This window comes from Pagrus major, chromosome 11, assembly GCF_040436345.1.
Source record: "Pagrus major chromosome 11, Pma_NU_1.0".
Taxonomy (NCBI): domain Eukaryota; kingdom Metazoa; phylum Chordata; class Actinopteri; order Spariformes; family Sparidae; genus Pagrus; species Pagrus major.
Window position 1 is genome coordinate 15717928 of NC_133225.1, and position 22156 is coordinate 15740083.

The 22156-nt window shown below is 39.1% G+C and overlaps 2 protein-coding genes across 2 annotated transcripts in view; one reads left to right on the forward strand and one right to left on the reverse strand.

Moving 5' to 3' along the window:
* Window positions 1-3451, reverse strand: part of faf1 (Fas (TNFRSF6) associated factor 1) — a 72161-nt gene extending 68710 nt beyond the window's left edge. Inside the window, exons 1-2 of the mRNA XM_073476912.1 lie at window positions 3137-3451; window positions 391-459 (exon numbers count right to left, since the gene is read on the reverse strand). Of these exons, the coding sequence (XP_073333013.1) occupies window positions 391-459; window positions 3137-3196 (129 nt within the window). The 5' untranslated portion in view covers window positions 3197-3451. The remainder of the gene's footprint in view (window positions 1-390; window positions 460-3136) is intronic.
* A 7055-nt stretch (window positions 3452-10506) lies between these two features.
* cdkn2c (cyclin-dependent kinase inhibitor 2C (p18, inhibits CDK4)) lies at window positions 10507-18588 on the forward strand. Its single transcript, XM_073477170.1, has 4 exons — window positions 10507-10538; window positions 11612-11741; window positions 13319-13676; window positions 18290-18588. The coding sequence occupies exons 2-4, from the start codon at window positions 11613-11615 to the stop codon at window positions 18292-18294; spliced, it is 492 nt and encodes a 163-aa protein (XP_073333271.1). The 5' UTR covers window positions 10507-10538; window position 11612; the 3' UTR covers window positions 18295-18588.
* The last annotated feature ends 3568 nt before the right edge of the window (window positions 18589-22156 follow it).

A 22156-nucleotide genomic window follows, 5' to 3' on the forward strand; every position in this document is an offset into this window, starting at 1 on the left:
CTGCTGCTGCCTGCTTTGGACTTCTACCAGCATCAGCCTAAATATAGACTGACCCTTTCCAATATGAACAGCACAGTAAAGGGCTTCTTGTTTTTCATACTTATGAATTCATACAAACTTAACATAGCACATTCTTTCTCACAAAGTCTCTCAATTCAACATTCACACCTCACAGGACACCCTCTCTCTAACAGTCACCACACTGAGGGTGGCAGTCCGGCCACCTGCTTCGTAAAGCATACTGGGTAAAATGAAGAAAGGATTTGGTCATAAAATAAAACAGAGTGTGTGTGTTATTGGATGTTAAATGGCCTCTTGAACTTGCACTCTAGATGGACTAAGCCTGTCTGTCAAAGAGCAAAGCCCAAAGCCTGCAGATAATGAACTTACCACTAAATCCCAGTTATTAAGCTCTAACAGAGTGATTGCCTCTGCAATGTTGTCAATTCCAGTGCAAGCCTGTGAGAGGAAAAAACAAAGAAAAGGGAATTACAAGTGGGAAATGCATTTTGTTCGATTCTGCTGCAGTCTTTCTGATGAAACGTTCTCATCTTCCTGCACATAAAAAATACATTTCACAATAAAACAGAATGGAAAAAATGAAATCATCAGAACCATTTCAACTTTTAAGCTACAACCCATAACAGCAATATAAAGTGGTGGCAGTCTTCACAAGAACGAGAGCCACTCAGTGATGTCTTGATCAAAAGGAGGACACAAATACATTACCTCTGATTTCTGTTTGATACCTAGGACTCCTTACCCTTGCAAAGCAAGCCAAAAAAAAATATGTTCTTCATAGTATAACGTTATTACAATACTGCAATATGGGTCAAGGTACAGCTACTCCAATAACAGCTTTAACCTTATCTCTTTGTATTCTTTTTGTAGTGTAAAACAAGGCAGACGTGCAGAGCAAAAGTTGTTTCTATATATTTTGGTCAGTGTAACTAAAAAAAAAGGAGGTTTAGGAGTAAATGATACCACTTCTACTCTGCTTACCAACATTAATAAACAACTATAAGTTTCAAAACATCTGGAAAACAAGTTATGCTTTAATTTGTACAATTTCTTCCTGGCTGATTTTGTTTTCACAGAAAAGCATTTTAAATCATTTGTATTATCTGTTGTGTATATTTTATCAGGGAGATCACAGGGTGGCTGTGTAAACTTGCTCTTCCTGTTCCACTAGTTTTCCTAGGTTTAGTTTTATAACCACTTTTGTATAATTACTCATGACAGTAGAAGTCAGCAGAGACACAGGCATATCATGAAGTATGCAGATGACGCTGTTGATCTGGATTCACTTTCAGGGCAAGGATCACGACTATTGACTTGTTAAAGATGAGTTTACTAACTCGTGGAACGACCATTACCTAAATCTAAACAAACCATTTTATTTAGGTCAGAGTGCTATATAAGCCTTCTGATGTAACATAATTAAAGGTCAAAAGACAGATACAGTGGACACATGCAAATATTTAAGCAGCAGTGTTTATAGCAAACTGAGAAATGTATGCCAAAACTGAAACACTAGACTTTATTTCATGCAAATGCTAAATTTAAATTCTAACTGTAGACAGTGAAATTGTGAATAAATTGGTGCTCTGGTTGTCTTTAATCTGTTTATGGCGACAAGTGCTCCACAAAACCCCTGGAACATTATGCCCACATAAAATAACCCAAGAAAGAGTTTCAGTTTTAATTTTAAAGTTATGCTAGCTTTAGCTGCCAACAAAAAGAAACATGAAAAAAATGCCTTTGCGGCTCCCACTATTATGTTTTTAAAAAGTGATAAATGCTCCTTTTGTTCTATATGCATTGCATGTATATGCATGTTTGTTGTTACAATATATGTTTTATATTGTTGTTGGTTGGTCTATATTTCTTTGGCTCGATTGCTTATGGTGTCTATCGGCATTTATACTTTTGATATAACTATTATGTAGTGCATGTTTCCTTGTGTATATTAATAACAGCTGTAAAGACCAGAAAGAAGGATATTTTATATATTAAATGGCTCTTTTGCCTGTTTGAAGACCATGTAATGCTACTTTAACCATCGCTGCTGTTATTATTAACACTGTTTTCTCTATTTTTGTTATATGCACAGCATCTGTCTTATGCACAATGCTAAAATCAGACACAATGCTAAAATCAGACTCCCAAGTAATCTCGCAACATTTTACCCCACATCTGACACATCTGGTGCAACACTCATTGCAAAGGTAGAGAGAATGATTAGCTCATACACGAGGAAGTTACAAGTATTACCTCAATGTTTGAGCACTGTAGCATGGGCCCTAAGGATACAGGACACAACTTTAAATTGTGTAAAAAAAATTTTAAAAAAAACATAACAGAAACAGATCCAAATAAAATATAAACTGACAGAAATCAATGCTGAAACTGATAAGAGTTTGAGCTATGAACCGGTTTGGCAAAATGTGATAAGGTGACCTAATTAATCATTTCAAAACACAAGATTACTGTAACAAAGCCATGAGAAGGACACCACCGAAGAGAAGGGCTATACTTAATTTTCAATGTGTACAATTTAGAGGAAGGATGTCAATTATTTTGATGTTGAGGTCATCACGCTTGGTAATCAAAAAAACAGAATGCTAAATTGATGACAGTTTGCAGGGGAAGCATTTTATGATAGCCTGAATTTTCGCACCGCTAAAATCAAACGGGCTAAAAGGCCGGTGTCTTCAATGGACAAACGAGTCAAAAACCTGACAGGACAACTGGCAATCTGTAAACAAGTTGACAGTTAACGTGAGCAGCGTAGCTCTCCCTTTAGCTAACTACATCGTCGTTATCTGTCAAGCGAGCCAACTTGAAACCAGCACAAAACAGAAATCGTTCCGCTATTTAGACTGGCAGCTTTGGGCAGCCATCATTTAGTTCGCGAGCTTACAGCTAATAATTCGCTTCAGAATCAGTTAGCAAGCTGTCAGTTTGTTAGCTTGATATGCTAGTCACATAAACCAAAGCTGAGCTCAGGTCTGCTGTTTACGCAGCCAGTCAGGTCGTGTGTCCTCTTGTTGACAGCAGCCCAAGGAAATTCAACAGCGGAAATAAGATTACTAATTACTGAGTAAAATATCTAGGACATACAAATGAGACACACCTGAAAGTCGGCCAGAATCATTTCTCTATCCATGTTGCTATCGCCGCTTTCGGAGGCCATGGCAATGACTGGCTAAAAGCAATTCTTCTTCCACTGGCTCTCGTCGCTTTCTCGCCTCACAAGAGGGACACAGAGAATTACTAAAATACTCTGCTTGGACGTGGCGACGAGGGAGAGGTTGGCAAATTGATAATATCAAACTTTATCTGGATTTAACAGCTTCAGATAGACACAATTCTGTGAACTAACGTTACAGTGTTCAGTTATCTCATATCATTATTGTCATCTAGTCCATTGCTTTACGGCTGCTGACGTAAAGTTACGGTGGCCGACAGGGGCAAACGCGCTGCAACTTAAGAAAACATGCAAATACACAAACCATGAGAAAACATCTTCATCAGTTCAAAAACACATGCAAACACGCCGCAGAAACACTTCGCAAGGTCCTAGAAATTAGGGATATGGTATGGTATTAACTAAAGCTTTAAAATGGGTACAATTATAGTGTATGGCCACCAAAGAATGGACTGCATCAGTATGCTGCAGAAATTTCATATGACATCTTTTTACTCTCATCTGTCTCTGACATGATTAATTTAATATTTTATTCATGGGTAAGTATCATATCCACTGTAATAAATGGAGAAATTGTAAGCCCTCCTTTGGTTCATAAATGATTTTAAGCTGTTTTTCTCATCACTGAAAAAATGAGCTGAAAACTGAAGAAAGATGAGTGTGGACATTTCTTGCTGGTTTGATTTATGATCCCTATTTTGAATCTTCGATGCCTTTATTCAGCTTTGTGTTGTTCTATTCTGTGCCAAGATTATACGATATTAGCCCACTGTTCATATTTTATTTAATTTTCTATAAATCCCTCTTATCTTTTGTCTTTGTCTTCATCTAGGCTGATTTCTTTTTTTTACTCTGTATTGTATTATTTGTATATATCCTCTGTGAGATAATGTATGATTTGTATGTTACCAAACATTCAATTTATGAATGTGAATCTATTTTTTCATGCCAATAAAGATATTTGAATTTAACTGAATTAAAAATGTATGCTTATATGTCTCTCTACTTACCTCGGCCTACACTATGGCCTATATGACCCTAGTCGATCATCTATCCATTTAGCAAGCTAGCTAGCTAGCTAGCTAAATGGATATGCTAGCTATCCATCCATCCATCCAACCATGCATCCATCCATCCATCCATCCATCTATCTAGGGACCACAGCAGAGACCACAGGACCACACCACAGACCACTGAGCAACTGATGTGGACCACAAGGACCACTGGTTCATATTTATAAACAGTGAAATAAATCAATCAACCAATCAATCAGTCAAACCCTATTCATATAGAACCTTTCAAACAAATCAAAATGCAATTCAAAGTGCTTTACATGTGAATGAAAACAAAACTTGGGATATTCAAAAACAGAATTAGACCTAAAGACCAATACACACCAAGACAGCAATAAAATAAGCATAGTTAAAATAATAAAATATAAAGAATAAAAGATAAAACAAAAGATAAAACAATAAAAGCAATAATATAATATAATAATAATTATATGATAAACAGTAAAATGTTGATTAAACAGAATAAATGCTAATGATAAAAAAATTAAATAAAGTATCAACTAAAACCATACAATTATAAAACACTACTTAAAAGTGTAAACATATCAATATTTCCAGCCCCTCTCAGATTCTCTGGAAGGCTGTTCAAACGGCTTGCAGGGTAACGCCTGAAAGCAGCATTACCAAATGTTCCTGTTCTGTATTGTGGAGCAGCTAAAAGAGAAGAACTGTATGATCTGAGAGACCTTCCTGGTCCATAAATCAAAAGCATGTGTGAGATGTAGTTTGTTGATAAACTAATAAAAGAATTTTGAAATCAATACGAAAACTAAGGTAACCAGTGCTCTCCTTTTGGTCTTTGTCATCACTTGTGCAGCAGAATTTTTAATTAATTGTTGCTGATTTATTGTATATTTGGTGGAAATGAGAGTGTTACAATAGTCTAGCACAGTGTTCTTCAATTCTGGTCCTCAGGGACCCTCACCTGCATTTTTTAGATGGTTCCTGTTAGGGCAAGGCACTAGAGTGGACAGTTTTGATTTGAAAGGTAGCATGGACACGGAGGGAGGCAGGAGAGCAGAGGGGTTAATAACATAGTCGATAACAAACTGTCCAATGGAACGCAGAAAAAGTTTCCAGGACTCCACCCTTAAGGGAATGTCCTGAGGAGAAGGCCATACCTGTTGGCCGGGGTCGTAGACAGGAGCTGCAGTATAGCGACAGTTGGCCTGAGTCTAGGCTCTGGTGTTGACATGTAGAAGGGTTGCATTTCTCCACATGTGGTGGCAATGTCTCAGATGGTCTCAAACTGAGGGCACAGCAACTTTTTCTTCCTGGGTGGAAAATGGGGGGGTTGATATCAAGGGCAACATTCCAAGATTGACAAACCTGTTGAGGCATTAGAGAGGGAGTTATGGGAGTACTCCACCCATGACAACTGGGAACTCCAAAGAGATGGGTTTACAGAAACCACACAACCCAGTGCTGTCTCCACTTCCAGGTTGGTCCTCTCAGTCTGGCCATTGGTCAGTGGATGAACTCCAGATGAGAGCATAACAGTGGACCCGAGAGCAGAGCAAAAGCTTTCCACATCTGGAGAGCAACTGGGATCCTTAGCCAGACACAAAATCAGAGGGAATGCCATGTCAACCAAACACATGGGTTACCAGAAGGTCAGCAGTTTCACTGGAGGATGGAAGCTTTGGCAGAGGAATGAAATCAACTGATTTTGAAAAACTGTCAATAATAGTGAGGATGACTGTGTTACCATTTGAAGGGGGCAGGCCAGTGACAAAATCCAGGTTGATGTTTGACCACGGACAGCAAGGAACTGGTAGGGGGAAGTGCAGACCGCAGTTGGGTTTAGTAGACATCTTTTTCTGGGCACAGACTGAGCAGGCTGTGACAAAATCCCTCTTTCCATAGAGGGCGACGAATAGCACTGACAGAGAAAGGCGGGAGTTCAATTCATTCCAGGGTGACCGCTCAGCCTGGTTGAGTGGGCGCGATGGAGGACATCTGTGCAGACTGAGTTTGGAACAAACAGAGAGTTAGAGGGGCCCTAACTGAATCAGTTTGCTTCTGCTGGGCCTGGCAAACGCGGGACTCGACCTCCCAGGTAACTGGGGCAATGATGCAGGACAGAGGCAGGATGGGATCTGGCTCAGAAGTGGCCTTGGCTGAAAAAAAGACAGGAGAGGGCGTCTGGCTTGACATTCCTGGAGCCAGGACAATAAGTTAAGTTAAAGCTAAACCTTCCAAAGAATAAGGCCCACCTGGCTTGTTGAGAATTCAACTCACCTCACTGTTGGATGTAGGCCAGGTCTGTCCTTACAACAAAGGGGTGTTACCTTCCAGCCAGTGAAGCCATTCCTCGAGGGCCAGTTTAACTGCCGTAAGTTCAGGGTTGTCAGTATTGCAGTTGCTCTCTTCTGGAGAAAGCTTGTGAGAAAAGAAAGCACATGGGTGGAGATTTTGGTCAGTAGGATATAGTTGTGAGAGAATGGCACCTACGCCGGTGTCAGAGGCAACAACCTCCACAATGGCCTGAAGGTCTGGATCCACTTGGATGAGAACAGGCAAAGTGGCTTGAGTTCTCGAAATGCAGTTTCAGCCTCAGGGCTCCAATGGAACGGAGTGGAGTTGGACATGGGGGCGGTGAGAGGAGCTGCCATGTGTCTGTAGTTATGGATAAAATGTCGGTAGAAATTGGCAAACCCCAATAACAGCTGTAGCTGCTTCAGGCCGGTGGGTGCTGGCCACTCAGTTATGGCTCTCACTTTGGTGAGCCGATGACTCATCCCAAAAAAGACAGTGGAAACATGGAAGTCATATTTCTCAGCCTTAACAAAAAGTTGACGGACGTGCTGTTTATTGGGTGTCAAGATCTGGGTAGAAGATGAGAATATCATCACGAACACTCTTTGTGTTCCGTCTGAGGTTGAGTCAGGGGCCAAGAACCAGCCCCATTGCTACACCCTACTTCCAAAAACCTCAGCATCAGCTCCACCAACACCGCAAGGACTTTGTTATATACATATGGGAAGCTGGGGACAGCTAACCAGCTAGATGGAGGCAGAGTCTGATTTACCCGATGTAGACTGTTGGTATAAAAGGGCTGTGTAGAGTGTTGGGGATAGGTGGGAAGAGTTTCGCAGCATGCTTTGAGACAATGTGTTTAAGGCCATAAGCCAAAGTAAACTGAAAATGGTTAAATGGACACTTCGACCAGTGACCTTGCGATTACTAGACTACCCGATCTACCCCCTGAGCTACAGCCACCTAAACTGTGTTTAAGTGTCTTATAAATCATCACAAATGTTACCTGTTATGCAGTAATTAGTGTTGCTGTTTATCACTCTAATTCTACAGTTACTGTTATCATAAAGGACATTTTCGTACCATGAGTGAGTCATGGAAGTCATGCACACAATTAGTGAGGTAGCTTTAAGCGCAATCCAACAGTTGGAGGTGTATTTTGGTCAAAATAAACAACATTTCATTTCTCTGCCAGATTTCTTCCTACATATGAAATATCCAAATCCAGGGTGTGACCATGGTTGTGGATCAGTGTATCAACATGCTGTTAAAAAGTTATACTTTACAACCCTTTAAAACCTTCTTTTTTTTGCACTGGTATCTTTGAGATTATCAACGTGTTAATCACCAATTACAACACAGCTATTATACCTTGTGTGAATGACCGATAGTAGAAGAGGGGACAGATAATTTAGGAGTCTTCACAGTTTGGCATCACTGGTCACCTGCTCATTTCTGCCTGCCCTGTCACCAGCCATTCTCACCTAATCAGTGTAATGGAAAATTATATTACTAGACTCTTGTATGAGAAATGACTCTTAGATCATTACTCTTCATATGTTCTTCCCACATCCTTGAATGTTGTATTTATACTATCTGCACAATGACAGACTGTTATTATTATGTACGGAATGCAAGAAGATTGCTTACTGAAGACTCACTTCTCTGGCCTTCTTGTTGTCCAGCCACAGATAACGGAGCCTGTCACAGACGTGAGAAGGACACAGGGCATTCCTTTCTTCCTATCAAAAAGGGCTCTCAGCTATCTCTCATTGCTCTTCTTTCTGCAGACTGCATGCCACTCTGTATGATTGTTGAACCTTCTTTATAAAGAATAAAATCCTCAAAAGACAACTGGTATTTCTTACAAGTTTATTTCAGATATCTCACAAGTAACGCAAATTTCCACAATATCAGTCAACTCCACTCACCTGTTCTCACAGCTGCTCCTCATCACCAATCAACCCAGTATATCTACCCCAGCCTCGCAGACACTCTTTGCCAGATTGTTCTTTGTCATTCATGCAAAACTCTCCAGCAGTTTTCTTTGGACTGCTCTGATGCCAACTCGTTTCGCCTGATTCCCAGTAAACACACCTGTGTTCTGTCCCCATCTTTGAGATTATCTGCTGCATGCTTGGTTACTCTTTTGCCTGCGGCTGCCTGGCGTAACCTTTCTACCACAACACTACAGAGTGAGTTTTCCAGTCAGCTTCCCTGTGGCTCAGAGACTCTCACTGTGTTGCCACATTTGCTATCATGTGTGCACCGTGTGAATATCCATCTGCTGGCTTTCTGATCCTCTGCCTTCAAGACCACATTGCCAGCCTACTCCTGACTGGTACAGTAGCCTGAAGTTGTACTGAACTGTGTGTTTGGGCTATTTCACTGCTCACTCACTGGCTTCCCTGCCTGATTCAGCCTGCCATATCAGCTGGTCCACCAGAGACTTTCCTGTATTATGACTCATTTTGTTCTGTTCCAGCTGAGTTGTCATTAAATATCATTACCAACTTCTCCTGGTATCCTGCGTGCTGCAATTGGGTCCTAACACGGCCCATTACAAGAGTTCTATATACGGTGACTGCAAGGAAGCAGGGCTGAGAATTTCTGAAAGTTGTATTATATTCAAAATCCAGAGTCCACATTCCTGACCTACAGTATCTCTCTGTATATTGTGTCCTTGCCCCCACTTATTTCCGAGTCATGGTAAGAAAAAGACAGATGGTGTTCACTGATAAGGTCATTGATACAAAAAGGTTTGTTTGCTAATGCCTTGCTCTGTTGGCAATATAGTGTCGAGCTGAGATTTTCGACACATTTGCTTGAAAAATGACTTGAATTAATTTTCTTTCAATGAATCAACTAATCATTGAAGCTCTACTTGATTCACAGAGGCTGTGCCACTCAGTAGTTGCAAAAAAATAAACATATAAACAATCTACCTAGATAGGAAAGAGAGGGTCAGTACTGGACAGGGGGGGTGGAGGGAGAGAATTGGTTATGAATAACTACATACCTGACCTCAGCTGTGCTCTGGACCAAACAGAAGCAGGCGTTGGAGCTTGATGGAGTCCCATCACTAGAGGGCGGCATGATGAAAGGAAAGTGAAAGATATCGCCGAGCCCAAGACACAAAAAAATAATAATAATAAAAGCCTGTCTTGCTCTTCCACTGGGAAGCATATTAACGACGAAGAATGACACACTGACCATACCAGCCTGTTACAATGTGCCAGTTTGTCTCCTGAACACAGTCTCTCTATCGCAGCAGTGAACGCGGGCATCTCTGTCACCGTTGCACAGCATCATGCTTTCTCCTCCAGTGCTCCGTGTCCCGCCTATCATTTAGCGTTTATCCAATCACGCCATCACATCGCTTTGGGTAAGAATTTTGAATCTTAAAAAACTGTTTACTCAGTTAAGCTGTAAGGGCAAACATCCCTCCTTCCAACAGATAATCTACGCTTCAGTTTAACCATAATTTTGTTATGTCACTGACGATCTTTTATCAGGAGCCTCGCGGTGGAGTCTGTGCCAACGTTTGAAAGTGAATCCGATTGGACATCGCTGTGACAGTGCGGCTCATGGAGGATCATCGGTGTGTTTATATTTGAAAAACGAAGTGAATCTCGTGTGACTTGTGCGATCCGTGGGCAGCTCGGCTCTCCTCTCTTATCACTCAGCGACCTGTGCATGCTGACACCAGGCTATAATGAGAAGAATACCGAAAGAAACTTTTTTATATTTATATAAATATATATTTAAATATATATATTTGGACAAAATCATTTGAAAATGAGCGGGAAGTGACTGTTAATGACATCACACCTTATGTTTACATGAGTAGATGTCAGCAGTTTATGTTAATTCATTGCTTTTGATGTCGTGGTGTTATTTTCCTGTTGCTTTTTCAGCGCTCGGCTCGGTGGGATGGCATCCAATGACGGGTTACACGACGGAAGGCTCGTGTTATGGTTTTAATCACATTGAAAGTAAGTTTGTTTTTTACTCGATTATCACTCCTGTAAATTTAAGCTTCGATCGCTTAATATTATTACTCATAATAATACTTATTATAGCCTCGCGTAGTTTATATCATCTGTGTGCAAAAATGTGTAAGCTTGTTGTAAACACGTGCTGCTCCTACTGTGCACACATAGTCGCATATAGCTGTTATTGCAATCGATAACATTACATGCATCTGCCCCAGATCACTCGATAAACCTCTGATCACAAGACAGTGCGTGCTTCAACAACACATGGACAAATAATAGCTTTTTACATTGTTTCCATATCATTGTGACCTAAAATCGTCACAAACAGAATAAAAAATGCGTGTGACAGTCACTCAGTGGCAGCAAGTAGTTTACATTTGAGTTTGGGGACTGAATTTGGGAATAAATGTACAGATCATAAAGCTAGTGGGATTTATTGCTCGTTTGAATACTGACTGAGCACAAAATATATCAATAGCAATAAAATGTAATATATATATATGTGTGTGTGTGTGTGTGTAGAAAGTAGAATATAAGCTGTGAAAGTAAAAAAACATTGCCTATTATTGTCATTATTATGTAATATGCATATCTGCAAATTCTTGGACAGAGCATGGTAAAGTAAAATAAATCCATAACATCATATATCAGGCTATGCATAGGCTATAAAGTAGTTACTAGTTCCTTATCAACCATTATAACATAAATAGTTGAAATGAAGTGAAACAGGACCATTTATATAATTTACAGGTAATCAAAAACACTCAGCTCATCTAAACATCCAGATATTGCAAAAAAATAAATCAAAGGAAATCTGTTTTACTTCTTAAAACCTTTGTTGTATATTCTTGAAAATATAAAACATTGCTAGCAGGTCTGTTGAGATGTGGCTGTACACATTCCTTTATTTTTTTGGTTTTGGTAAGTCCAGCCCATGTGTGATGTAAGGAAGGGGGGATGGTGACTGTATACAGGGGTGGCACTGTACTGGATTTTTATATCTCTACGCAGACCGTCAAAAACCTTTATTTCTGTTTGTTTATATATCCGTTTTTTTTTTTTTTTACCAGAATGCCTGATGAGTTAGTTGACAGGCTCTGCAAGGCATCTGCCAAGGGAAATCTATCTGAGGTTTTGCTTTTGCTGCAAGATGGAGCAGATGTTAATGGATTAAATAAATACAACAGAACTGCACTACAGGTTAGTAGAAACCACTTTTAAAGTAGCTTAAAAGTAGTACTGTCGAGTGAACTTATTAGTTAATATATTCTTTTCGTGGGTTGTAATTTTTTTTTTTAACAGAATTTAGTTTGAGGAGACACATGTTTGACTTCCTCATTTGACTGTGCTGCTGTAAAGGATAGATAATCATATTTCATCTTGAAATATCCAGTCGATTTTGTTCATGATTATATTAAATGAAACAGTGAAAATAGATGTACATTGTTTTCAAATGAATCACTGTGTGTGTATCTGTGGAAAGATGGCAGAGGGGAGTTTGGACTTTGCAAAATGTCTGATACAGATACACTACACACTACATTAGCTGCAAAGCTAATCCAAATCAATCTGAAATTCATATTTTTGCTGTTAATTATTTCAAGTCAGATTACCATTCATATATAGATTAATGTGAATAATGTGCTTTGTTTGATGGAGCAATAAGTTTATCTTTTATCCATCAAAGTAGTTCCAGCTAAGATTTTGCTTTTTGATCCTGAGAAAGAAGTTATCGAGATATATACCCAAGAATCGTCTCATTTTAGTTTTATTGGAAAAAAATAAAGGCATGCAACAAAGCAAAGTTAAATTTGAGGGTTACTAGAGGAGGAACAAAAGAGTTGACATGAGGCCTCTATCTTAAGGAAATGGTGGATGAGGGCTTGTTCCTGCTTGCTGTATGTAGGCCAAAAATATATTTTCTCTCTTTTCCTACAGTTTACATCTATTTAGGCAAAAGTAAATAACACTAAGTTAGTATGATTAACACTAACCCATTAGTACTCCTACTAATCATAATTTTAATGACAATTATAATAATTGCTTAAAACTGCAGAGTCATTCTAGTCTAACTATATGCAGCTCTCATTTTGTTTTAATGTTAAAAAAGATGCACAGACCGGTCTCTTTAAGACAGATTGTTAACTGGGCATTAGTTTATTAGCATGAATTGTCTGTCTGGTGATGCATGGTATATGCTAGCCTGAAAGGCTACTAAGTATAGCCATATAAGGGTAATTTGATCTGGTGGAGTGTGCCTGACAAAATGTCGGTAGTGAGGTCCTCATCATGAGGACATGGCGGATGAGAGCCTGTGTTAGTTACACAACTTGTTCCTGCTTGCTTTATACATGCCTAGATTTTTCTTTCCTTCTTTCTTTCTTTTTTCTACAGATTGCGCAATAAATACAGGCAAAAGTCAATAATACTAAGTTAGTATGGTTAACATTAACCCATTATTACTACTATTAGTCATATTTTTAATGATAATAATAATACTTTCTTAAAATGGCCACTGCAGAATCATCTTAGTCTAACTGCATTTCATATGCAGCTCTCATTTTGTTTCAGTGTTGGAAAAAACCTACACCACCCCCTGCTCTCTTTAAGCCAGATTGTAAAATAGCCATTATTATATTACAATCAATAAGTGGTAATTGTCTGTAGATGCATGATATCAAGGCTAATAGCCTTAGGCTGTATGTGTCTGCCTGTCACACCTGTGTCGTCATTCTCACTCATGTGTCTGTCTCCGTCCTCCTCCTGTCCGGGAGCAGGTGGTGATGTTGGGGCACAGCGCTCTGGTCGAGGCTCTTCTCGTGGCGGGAGCAGACCCCGACATACCTGACCCGGCCTGCGGTCTCACCGTGACGCACGACGCCGCACGCGATGGATTCATATATTCTGTGCGCGTGCTGGTGGAACACGGGGCAAATGTGAACCTCGTTGATGTGAAAGGAAACCTGGCGCTGCACCTGGCTGCCAAGGAGGGTCACCTGGAGGTGGTCCGGCTGCTGACTGAACACACCGATGACCCCCAAGCACCCAACGGTGCGGGAGACACCGCCAGGCAGCTCGCGCTCCAACACGGGAAGATGGACGTTGTCCAATACATCGACGAGTATTTGAGCTCACGTGAGTACTTCTATCTCCAAATACAAGAAAATTCACCTGGCATCTTTAAACGCAGCAAAATTGCTGTAGTACGCATATTGACCTTTTTGTGGACATTACACGAATAAATCATATTTATCTTACTCAGTTAATAAAGAGTTAATAAACCAATGTGATAAGGGTTAAAGACCCATAGAGCTGCCGATATTAGCCTCTGTTGGCACTGCACAGAGCATTTATTCTCAACCTGGGAGTCAGGACCCCCAAGAGGATCATAATATCCAGAGGTTGCCATGGTTATGGAAATTAAAATAAATAAATAAAAAGAAAAACATATTTTATACTGCTGAATAGTTTTTACCATAGAACAGACCGATACTCAATTTTTGGGGGCGATGCCGATACCAATAGGGGCTGAAAAATTCCAACATCGATAGATCGGCTTCACACATTTTTTGCAGTTATCCATCAAATGTGGCTATCAAGCAGTGTATCTTACGGTTTTAACAATAAACGGTATTTTCTAAAATGACATCAGTGCAGGGAAACAACAAACATCAATGGGAATTTAATAATCATGAATTACCACAAGCATCTATTTCTGCGGTATAATCTTTTTTTTAAATTACGGATTCATATCGGACAACATATAAGCCGATATATGAAAAAAGGCTAATATCAGCTCATAATATCGGCTAACTGAAATATCAGTCAGGCTCTAGTTTTTATATTCCATTGTCTGTACCAGTTATATAATTTGCCTTAAAATGAGAAAACCATTGGAATATAGAATAAATAATTAATTAATTTGTTGCTCAATAAGTGAAAACGAAGAGGCTAGTGGCCGAGATTTTATTGACATTTTTGTTACTCTATGTTGGTGGCCAGGTTGGCCATTGCATCACCTCTATTAGTAGTCTGCTATTAAGAGCAGCATGTACGTTTAAATCAGGAGACGAAAACAGCACGTTTGCGTATAACAGATAATAAGGGCGTTTGAACTGAGCTAGCTCCATTAGGCCTTTATGCTGCTTTTGATTTTCAGCCTGAAGCTGCAAAGCAGATATGAAACTATCTACGCACGTGGATGAAATGAAACGAAGTCAGAAAAACGTTATTGTGCGTCGCAAAACGAAGGAAACTCGTCTTTGGCGCCGCTGAAGAAGGTGCACGGAGTATTCACAGCAGGAATACATTTAGTGGCCGCTTTATTAGGTACACATGTAGCCTGCAGTCCACTACTGCATACTGCATACCTTTACGAAAATTATATTGCTCCGTTTTTGTCCGAATTGTCGGAAATGTGTAAATCTAATTAGCCTCGGCCTAGTTAATTATAGATCTAATTAGCCTTTATGTTTATAATAGATTTATATAGATTATTATTGTAGGTCGCAGCAGCCAGTATACCGCCACTAACTATGACTTCAATCCAAACTGAACTAACAGCCTACCTATATGACAGGGTCCAAAAATGTGAACAGTTGGGCATCATAAAAGTAAACTTTATAAAATAAACCTAATAAAGTGACCACTGCGTGTTTACATAACGTTAAAAGAAATTAATTAAACCATCTGCCTCCACACAGCTCAGAGCCGTTTGGTCGCAAACATGTGCGGGTGTTACTGCGCTCATTCCTTTATCGCTTGTTTATTATCTAATGGGAGCTGATTTTTTATTATATGTGCGTGTGTGTGATGGGATCTGAAAGGTGCTGTGTAATGAGGGTTGCTGTGTAGAGAGCTGATAGTGAGCACTGTGTGCTGCCCGTTGATTCTACTTGCAGGCTTGATGATAAAGATTCAGTTGATGTTGGTTAACACAAAGTTGATTTTTCACAATTTCTGTAGCCTCTGACGACTGTCTGCCTATGTGTGAAACCTTATAATTCACCGTCTCCGGCAAACATAAAGATGGTATTCGCAGATGGTAACCACACATTTGTTTTGTTTTGTCTCAAACTAACGTTCACAAGAGCTTTTTGACGCCCTGTTGACTCATTGGGACTCAAATACCCTGTAATAACAGCACAGGTTGTGGTGTCATGATGGAGGAGTAATAATGATTTGAATCATTTCGATTTCAAAGTTTGGCCCTGGCTGTGCTTTCATGCTTTCATTTCTGTTTAAATAAGGTTTGCGATGTGAGTAGTCCTGCTGTCACAATACTCAGATGAAGCCTAGTCTTACAATATAATCTGACTTCAGCGTGCACGACAAGACCTGCACTGTCTAAAACAGTGTTGTGCAGGCTGCACATCAGCTCGCCATTAATGGTATCGAAAGTGAAAGCCAGTCTTCCTGACGCTGTTCCTCTGCTCTTTCTGTGGCTTTTTTGTCTCTATCAGTGTGTGTGTGTGTGTGTGTGTGTGTGTGTGTGTGTGTGTGTGTGTGTGTGTGTGTGTGTGTGTGCTTGTGTAGTAAATGGGGACTTCTTTTTACAGTCAGATCATGGGAACGCCCGGGACTTAACGCAAAACTTCAGGAAACTGTGGTAAAGCAATGTCCTTCTGCATTGCTCCTAAATCACGTGGTTTATGAAAGTATAGGCCTAATCCATATAGTTTTGTTTGTTGTTGTAATAGGAAGCAGAATCATCAGTGAGCTCATGTATAATTGACAACTTGACAACATTTTGTCAGTCATGATGACTTTGCAGTGCCATACAACTACAGCAACCACCCGATTATGTTTTCCCCTTGTGAGTCTGTGTCACCATGGCAAAATGTGGAACTGGAGAGTGACCTGTTAGTGGGAACTACCATAGAAGCAGTTTTCCTGTTGGCCTACAAATGTAGTAATGGCTGCTGAGTACTCACGGGAACTTTTTGACAAAGGTCAAGGCCGGTGCTCACACCATGGCAAGATGGTCTAAAGGGGCACTATGAAGTTTTGGAGAAGAAAATTCCAACTCAGAATTGTAATATTTACAATATTAATGAGGTGATAATACAAACTCAGAAATATTTCTTTTTTCCATAAGTGAATAAAGAAACTGTTCTCAGAGGAAAATAAGGTCCCCAGAACACTGTTTGAAGCTAAACGGTATGAAACTGTGTTGTCCTTTTAAGGTCAGTTTGTTTATTAAGTTTATTCTTCTGATTATAATGTCATCCCCAAAACGACACAGTCTCAGCCATGTTGCCCAGCTCCTGGCCTGTTGTATGAGCTGTTAGGATGCAGTGTTTGGCGGCTATAAAACTATAAAATGCAAAGACACAGGAACAACAGCTGGTGATGATAGTAGCTGTTTCGGTGTGGTGTCTGTAACCTGTCCGCTCCAGGAGCGTGTGTGTATTGAAACGGTCCAACGGCCTCAACAGCAGCACACTGTTAATGATCGACATGAATGCAAATGTCAGTACACTGCAGACTGATAAAGTGTGTGCGCTTTGCGCCATTTGAAGCGCAGTTTGGACATCGGAGCTGGTTAAAGGCCCGCGATTTCGTTTTCAGTTCTATCCTCAAATGTTTCCACGAGCGTCTTAACATTTTTTCGTTCTGATGACTGGTTGATACTGATTTCTTGTACTGTAATGACACGCTAAGTAACGATTAATTAAAATTTCACAGACGCTCTGGCTTATTCTCGTGTCCCTATCATCAAGTCCCTGTCATCTATAATCTTCTTTTAGGCGTTGCGCAGGTGTGGCCAGGTGACCTCAGACTGCTGAAGCCTCTTTTTTAAGAGCTGAAGCCATGTTTGAAATAATGTAAAAGTTCCTTGTGTGGGTTGTCGTGTGTGAAGCCATGCCACGAAGGCCTGTGCGCAAGGCTGTGGGATACAGTTGAACACGACAAAAAAGAAAAAGGAGGAGGAGGAGTTAACCATATAAGGGCTTTTGTGCGTGCGTCAAATGACGACGACTCAGCTGTATAGAGTTTGGATTGGCTGGAAGGAGTGAGGAGGAGGCTGACCTTCAGAGACATGAAGCAACAAGCCCGTCTGCGTCTGAAGCTGGTCAGACCTGTAATCCATGAGAAAATTACAGACTTTCTATTCTCTATTTAATAGCAGAGGTGTGGTTTTACATGGCTTATTATGAAATAATTCTTTATTGATCCACCAGAGAGGAAATTCAGGTGTTGCAGCAGGAAAAGAAGAGAAAAGAGGGAAACTTTAAGAGAATACATAATTAAATGGATAAATAAGAATAGAATAAAAAGAAACTATTCAAGATGAGACCAAAAAAGAACACATAATTATAGACAATAGCACACACAGTAATAACAACTAGTGTTGCACTTGAACTAATATTGCAATACCATCTCAAGCAAAGAGAAAGCAGTGGTTTAATTAGTAGAACAAAAACAGCAAAGTAACAGTAATATGGTACTGTAAGCAATACTATTAAAGCTTGTGGGAGAATTATTTTGAGAAAAACTGATTTTATTTTTAAAATCACATTTTGATCTTAATTTATGCTAAGTGAAATCATATTAGGTGTATTTCTTATTTTAGGTGCATGGAGCTATGTGCCATAGTGAAATACACACACTGAAATAATATGCTGTATATTTCTCATGTTGTCTGCATATATTCTTGCACTTATTTATTATGGCATCATTAGTGTCTGTGTTAGCATGAGGATACATTTGTGATAAACCCATCTGTTTTTATTTCTCTTTTACAGACTAGAAGAGGAGGCGGGTGAAGATGGAGCCTTCTTATGCTTCCGCCTTTCTGCCTGTCTTTTGTGAAAAAAACATTGCTTAATAAGTCAGCTGCAGTTAGACAGACTGTGAGTGCTTCATGTTTATAAATTGCATTATGGGATACCAGAATACAATAAATACAGTAATATTGATTGACATATGGAGGGGTGAGAGAGGTGGAAGTGACATTTGACTTTATAGGAGAGCCAAAACAATAAGTGATCATACTTTGTCCTGACTTTGTTTATTAAATTCAGTCTTACATATTAACTTTATAAACATCTGGATGACAATATGTTGTATTGTGACATTTATGAATTTTGTTAAACTCATATTTACTTTTTTTTAATTAACTTATTTGAGTGTTTAGTGTTGGGTTTTTGATTCATGTGTGCAGTGTTGACAGGAACAGCTCATCACGAGCTTTCGTTACTCATTTCCAAAATGTTGCAGCATTTTCACCCATCGATGTGTTAATTTTTGGTTTGTTTGTGAGCATAGACAGACCAAGCTGACAGAGCGTCTGGAGAGCAGATTGTGGTATCAAACACAAGAAGTTTTTAATGGCAGTACATAATGCTATATACACCCCTCTCTCCCCTCTCTCTGTCTTTCATTAATGTAAAGGTAAAAATGAAAGCATAATATAATATTGCCAAAGCATCAGCAGTCCTATATAGATCATGTGACATAATAAAAGGCAGCAATTAAAATCCATGCTTGTTCACATGTTTATCATTGTGTGTGTGTGTGTGAGAGAGAGAGAGAGAGAGAGAGAGAGAGAGAGAGAGAGAGAGAGAGAGAGAGCGAGGTGAGGTCCAGGTCATCACTTCCGTTTTTTCTTTGAAAAAACATAAAACGTGTGTGTGTGTGTCACACAGGAAGCTGCAGGCCTACACTGTATATTCATGTCTTTGAATCCTCATAAGTCAGACACTGCGGTTTGCAATAGGAAGCGACGACAGGGAGGAGCTCACCGACACTGCGGTCTGTCCTTGGGATGTAGCCGATTCCTTAAATGCCAAACTACTGAAGTTTGTTTCATGCTGAATCACACACGTGTGAAAATTTCGATTGAACAAACGTGCGCTTACTTTGATGATGAGTAATTCATTGATCCTACTTTACGTCACACGTTTTAAACCACAACGAGGTTTCTTTCAATAGCCTCCACGCAACGTGACGGGTAATTTAATTCTTTTAGCGGTAACGGAGTAATATAACGCGTTACTAATAATATTTCAGTAATGAATCACTACTGTTCTGTCATGTAACGCGTTACAATCCGGCCCACGTGAAGCGTTTATTGTTGTTTTTTAAAGAACCCATCCACACCAACATGACCATATTAATATAGGCTGTGTGTGTGTTTAATACAGCCGAGCCTGTCAGTTCTTTAAGTCTCTGTGTGACTGAAATGAGCTGTATTTCGTAGGCCTGATGATGAAGCCTAATCCTCCGAGCGCACAACGTACTCTTGAATCACACTTGCCCGTGCATTCCTTGTTCTGTGGAATATAATAAAAAGGTATAGAAAAAGAGATTTTTGTCTTATCATGACATTATAAGCTACATTATAGAAGGTATAGGTCTATTGTGTTTCATATGACTAAGCCTACAATTAAACATATTTATTCCCATCTCATAATAAATTAGACTTTGATGCTTTGTCTGCCTGCTCATGTGTCCAGGGCCATTCATTTATTTCAAAAGATCTAGGCTATTTAACCTATATAGGTTATTTTGTTGAGAGTAACAAAAAAGTAGTGTAATAAGTAATACATTACTCTACGTAGACAGTAATATTGCAACGTAAGTTATTACTTGAAGGTAAGTAATAATATGTAATACATTGCATTTTGAACGTAACTTGCACACTGACCCAGTGAGTCCAAATGAATAGCTTGGCAACATTTTGTCAGTCATCATGACTTTGCAGTGCCATCTGATTACAGTCACCACCTGATTATGTTTGGTTTCCTTGTGAGTCTGTGTCATGGCAAAATGTGGAACTGGAGAGTGACCTTTGCCTTAACCTCCAAGCAACTTGACCCACTGACTCCAAATTAACAGGCCTACCATAATATATCACCACACTGGCCAAATAGACACATCTCTTCACATTGGATTTGAGTGTTTTTTCTATTTTTTTAATCTCCAGTATAGTCATACATTTAGTACTGACATGGAAGCTATTAAAAAAACATCTAACAGTGCAATAAAATATTATATATGTGTCATATTTGGCCAGTGGGTCATGTTAGATGGATGCTATTACTTCCACTATTTTCCATTAAGATATTTATGTAAAATAAACTAATTACACATTAGCGATCCTGATACGTGAAAACATTTAACTGAATTTTTGATGAAAAGTTCTCACTACTATGGGCGAGTAGGCATATGGGATAAAAAATCATTGTTATTGAGTCACTGAAAAGGTGGAACTAGAAAATAATGTCAGTTTCTTCAATTGCTTTATTGTAATGGACCCCATGACACAAAATCAATACCGAAACTTATTGTTACATTGGAAAAACAGGACACACCTCTTGGAAATACATGTTGGTTTTGATGGAGTCACCATTAAAAATAAATCAAGAATTTTATATAAATATAAAATAGAAGAATCACTAAAAAAAAAAAAAATCCAACATAAAGATTTGATCAGGGTAGTAGCCAAATAATATTTGACTGACTATGGATTTGGAGCCATTGGGTCACATTAGGCTCCATGGAAGCTTTTTAAAAATATATATGTAAAATAAATTATTATCGTGTCATTTACTGACGCTCCCTAAGCAGTGTTGCAAAAAATACCTAAAAGTCATACTTAAGTAAAAGTTCAGATATCGTATTAAAATATTACTTTGGTAAAAGTCACCCATACAAATAGTACTTGAGTAAAATTCTTAAAGTATCTGATATTAAACGTAGGCTACATAAGTATCAAAAGTACACATTAAAAGCAAATTATGCAAATATTTACATATATGTTGTGAAGGTTTCTTTAGGTCGACCGATTTCTTTTAATCTGATCGTTGATGCGAAGAAAAAAATCATAATCTATAAATGTGTTACTTTGGCTCTGATGCAGCATGCGCTCTGCAAAGTAACTAGTGGCAAAACATGGAAATACTCCAATAAAATATGAGTACCTCAAAATTGTATTTAAATGCAGTATTTGAGTAAATGTATTTAGTTACATTCCATCCCTCTGCAATTAATAGGAAGCGAGGACAGGGATGCGCTCAACGTCCTCCTGATCCTGTCCAGTCAGAGATATTAAAGGCCTCCATGTCAAATTATAGATAAAATCAGAATATATGTATGTATATCTATGTGTCGAATATCCAACTGAAAACTAACTTCACCACGTTATTTTATTTTCTAAGGAGTTTTTTGCAATTTTGAAATATGTCAAACCAGACATAAATGTGTTTTGTTGTTAAAAAATGCCTTTAGGCTATCGTTATGGAGCTTCTATAAATATGATGACCTGTGAAAAATCCAGTGCTCATACACATTATGAGCTCTTGGGCACATTTAAGGAAGAGCAGAAGGAAAATGGTAATGGATATTTATTATATTTAATTCATCTGATGCCATATTCTGGATAACAACATCAAGGATGTCCTACCACTTATCTGAAGTTAAAGTGACAGCCCTTAAATATCAGTTTTGGATGTAATATCTAAGATTACATTATCATCTACATGATGTATTTTCAGAGTGCTGAAGTCCTGTCGGTTGTAAGCCATGTCTATTTCCGAAATAAGACAGCCCAAAACTACATCCTTCCCTTTCTAGTGTGCACACAGGAAATAAATCACACCCACTGGCAG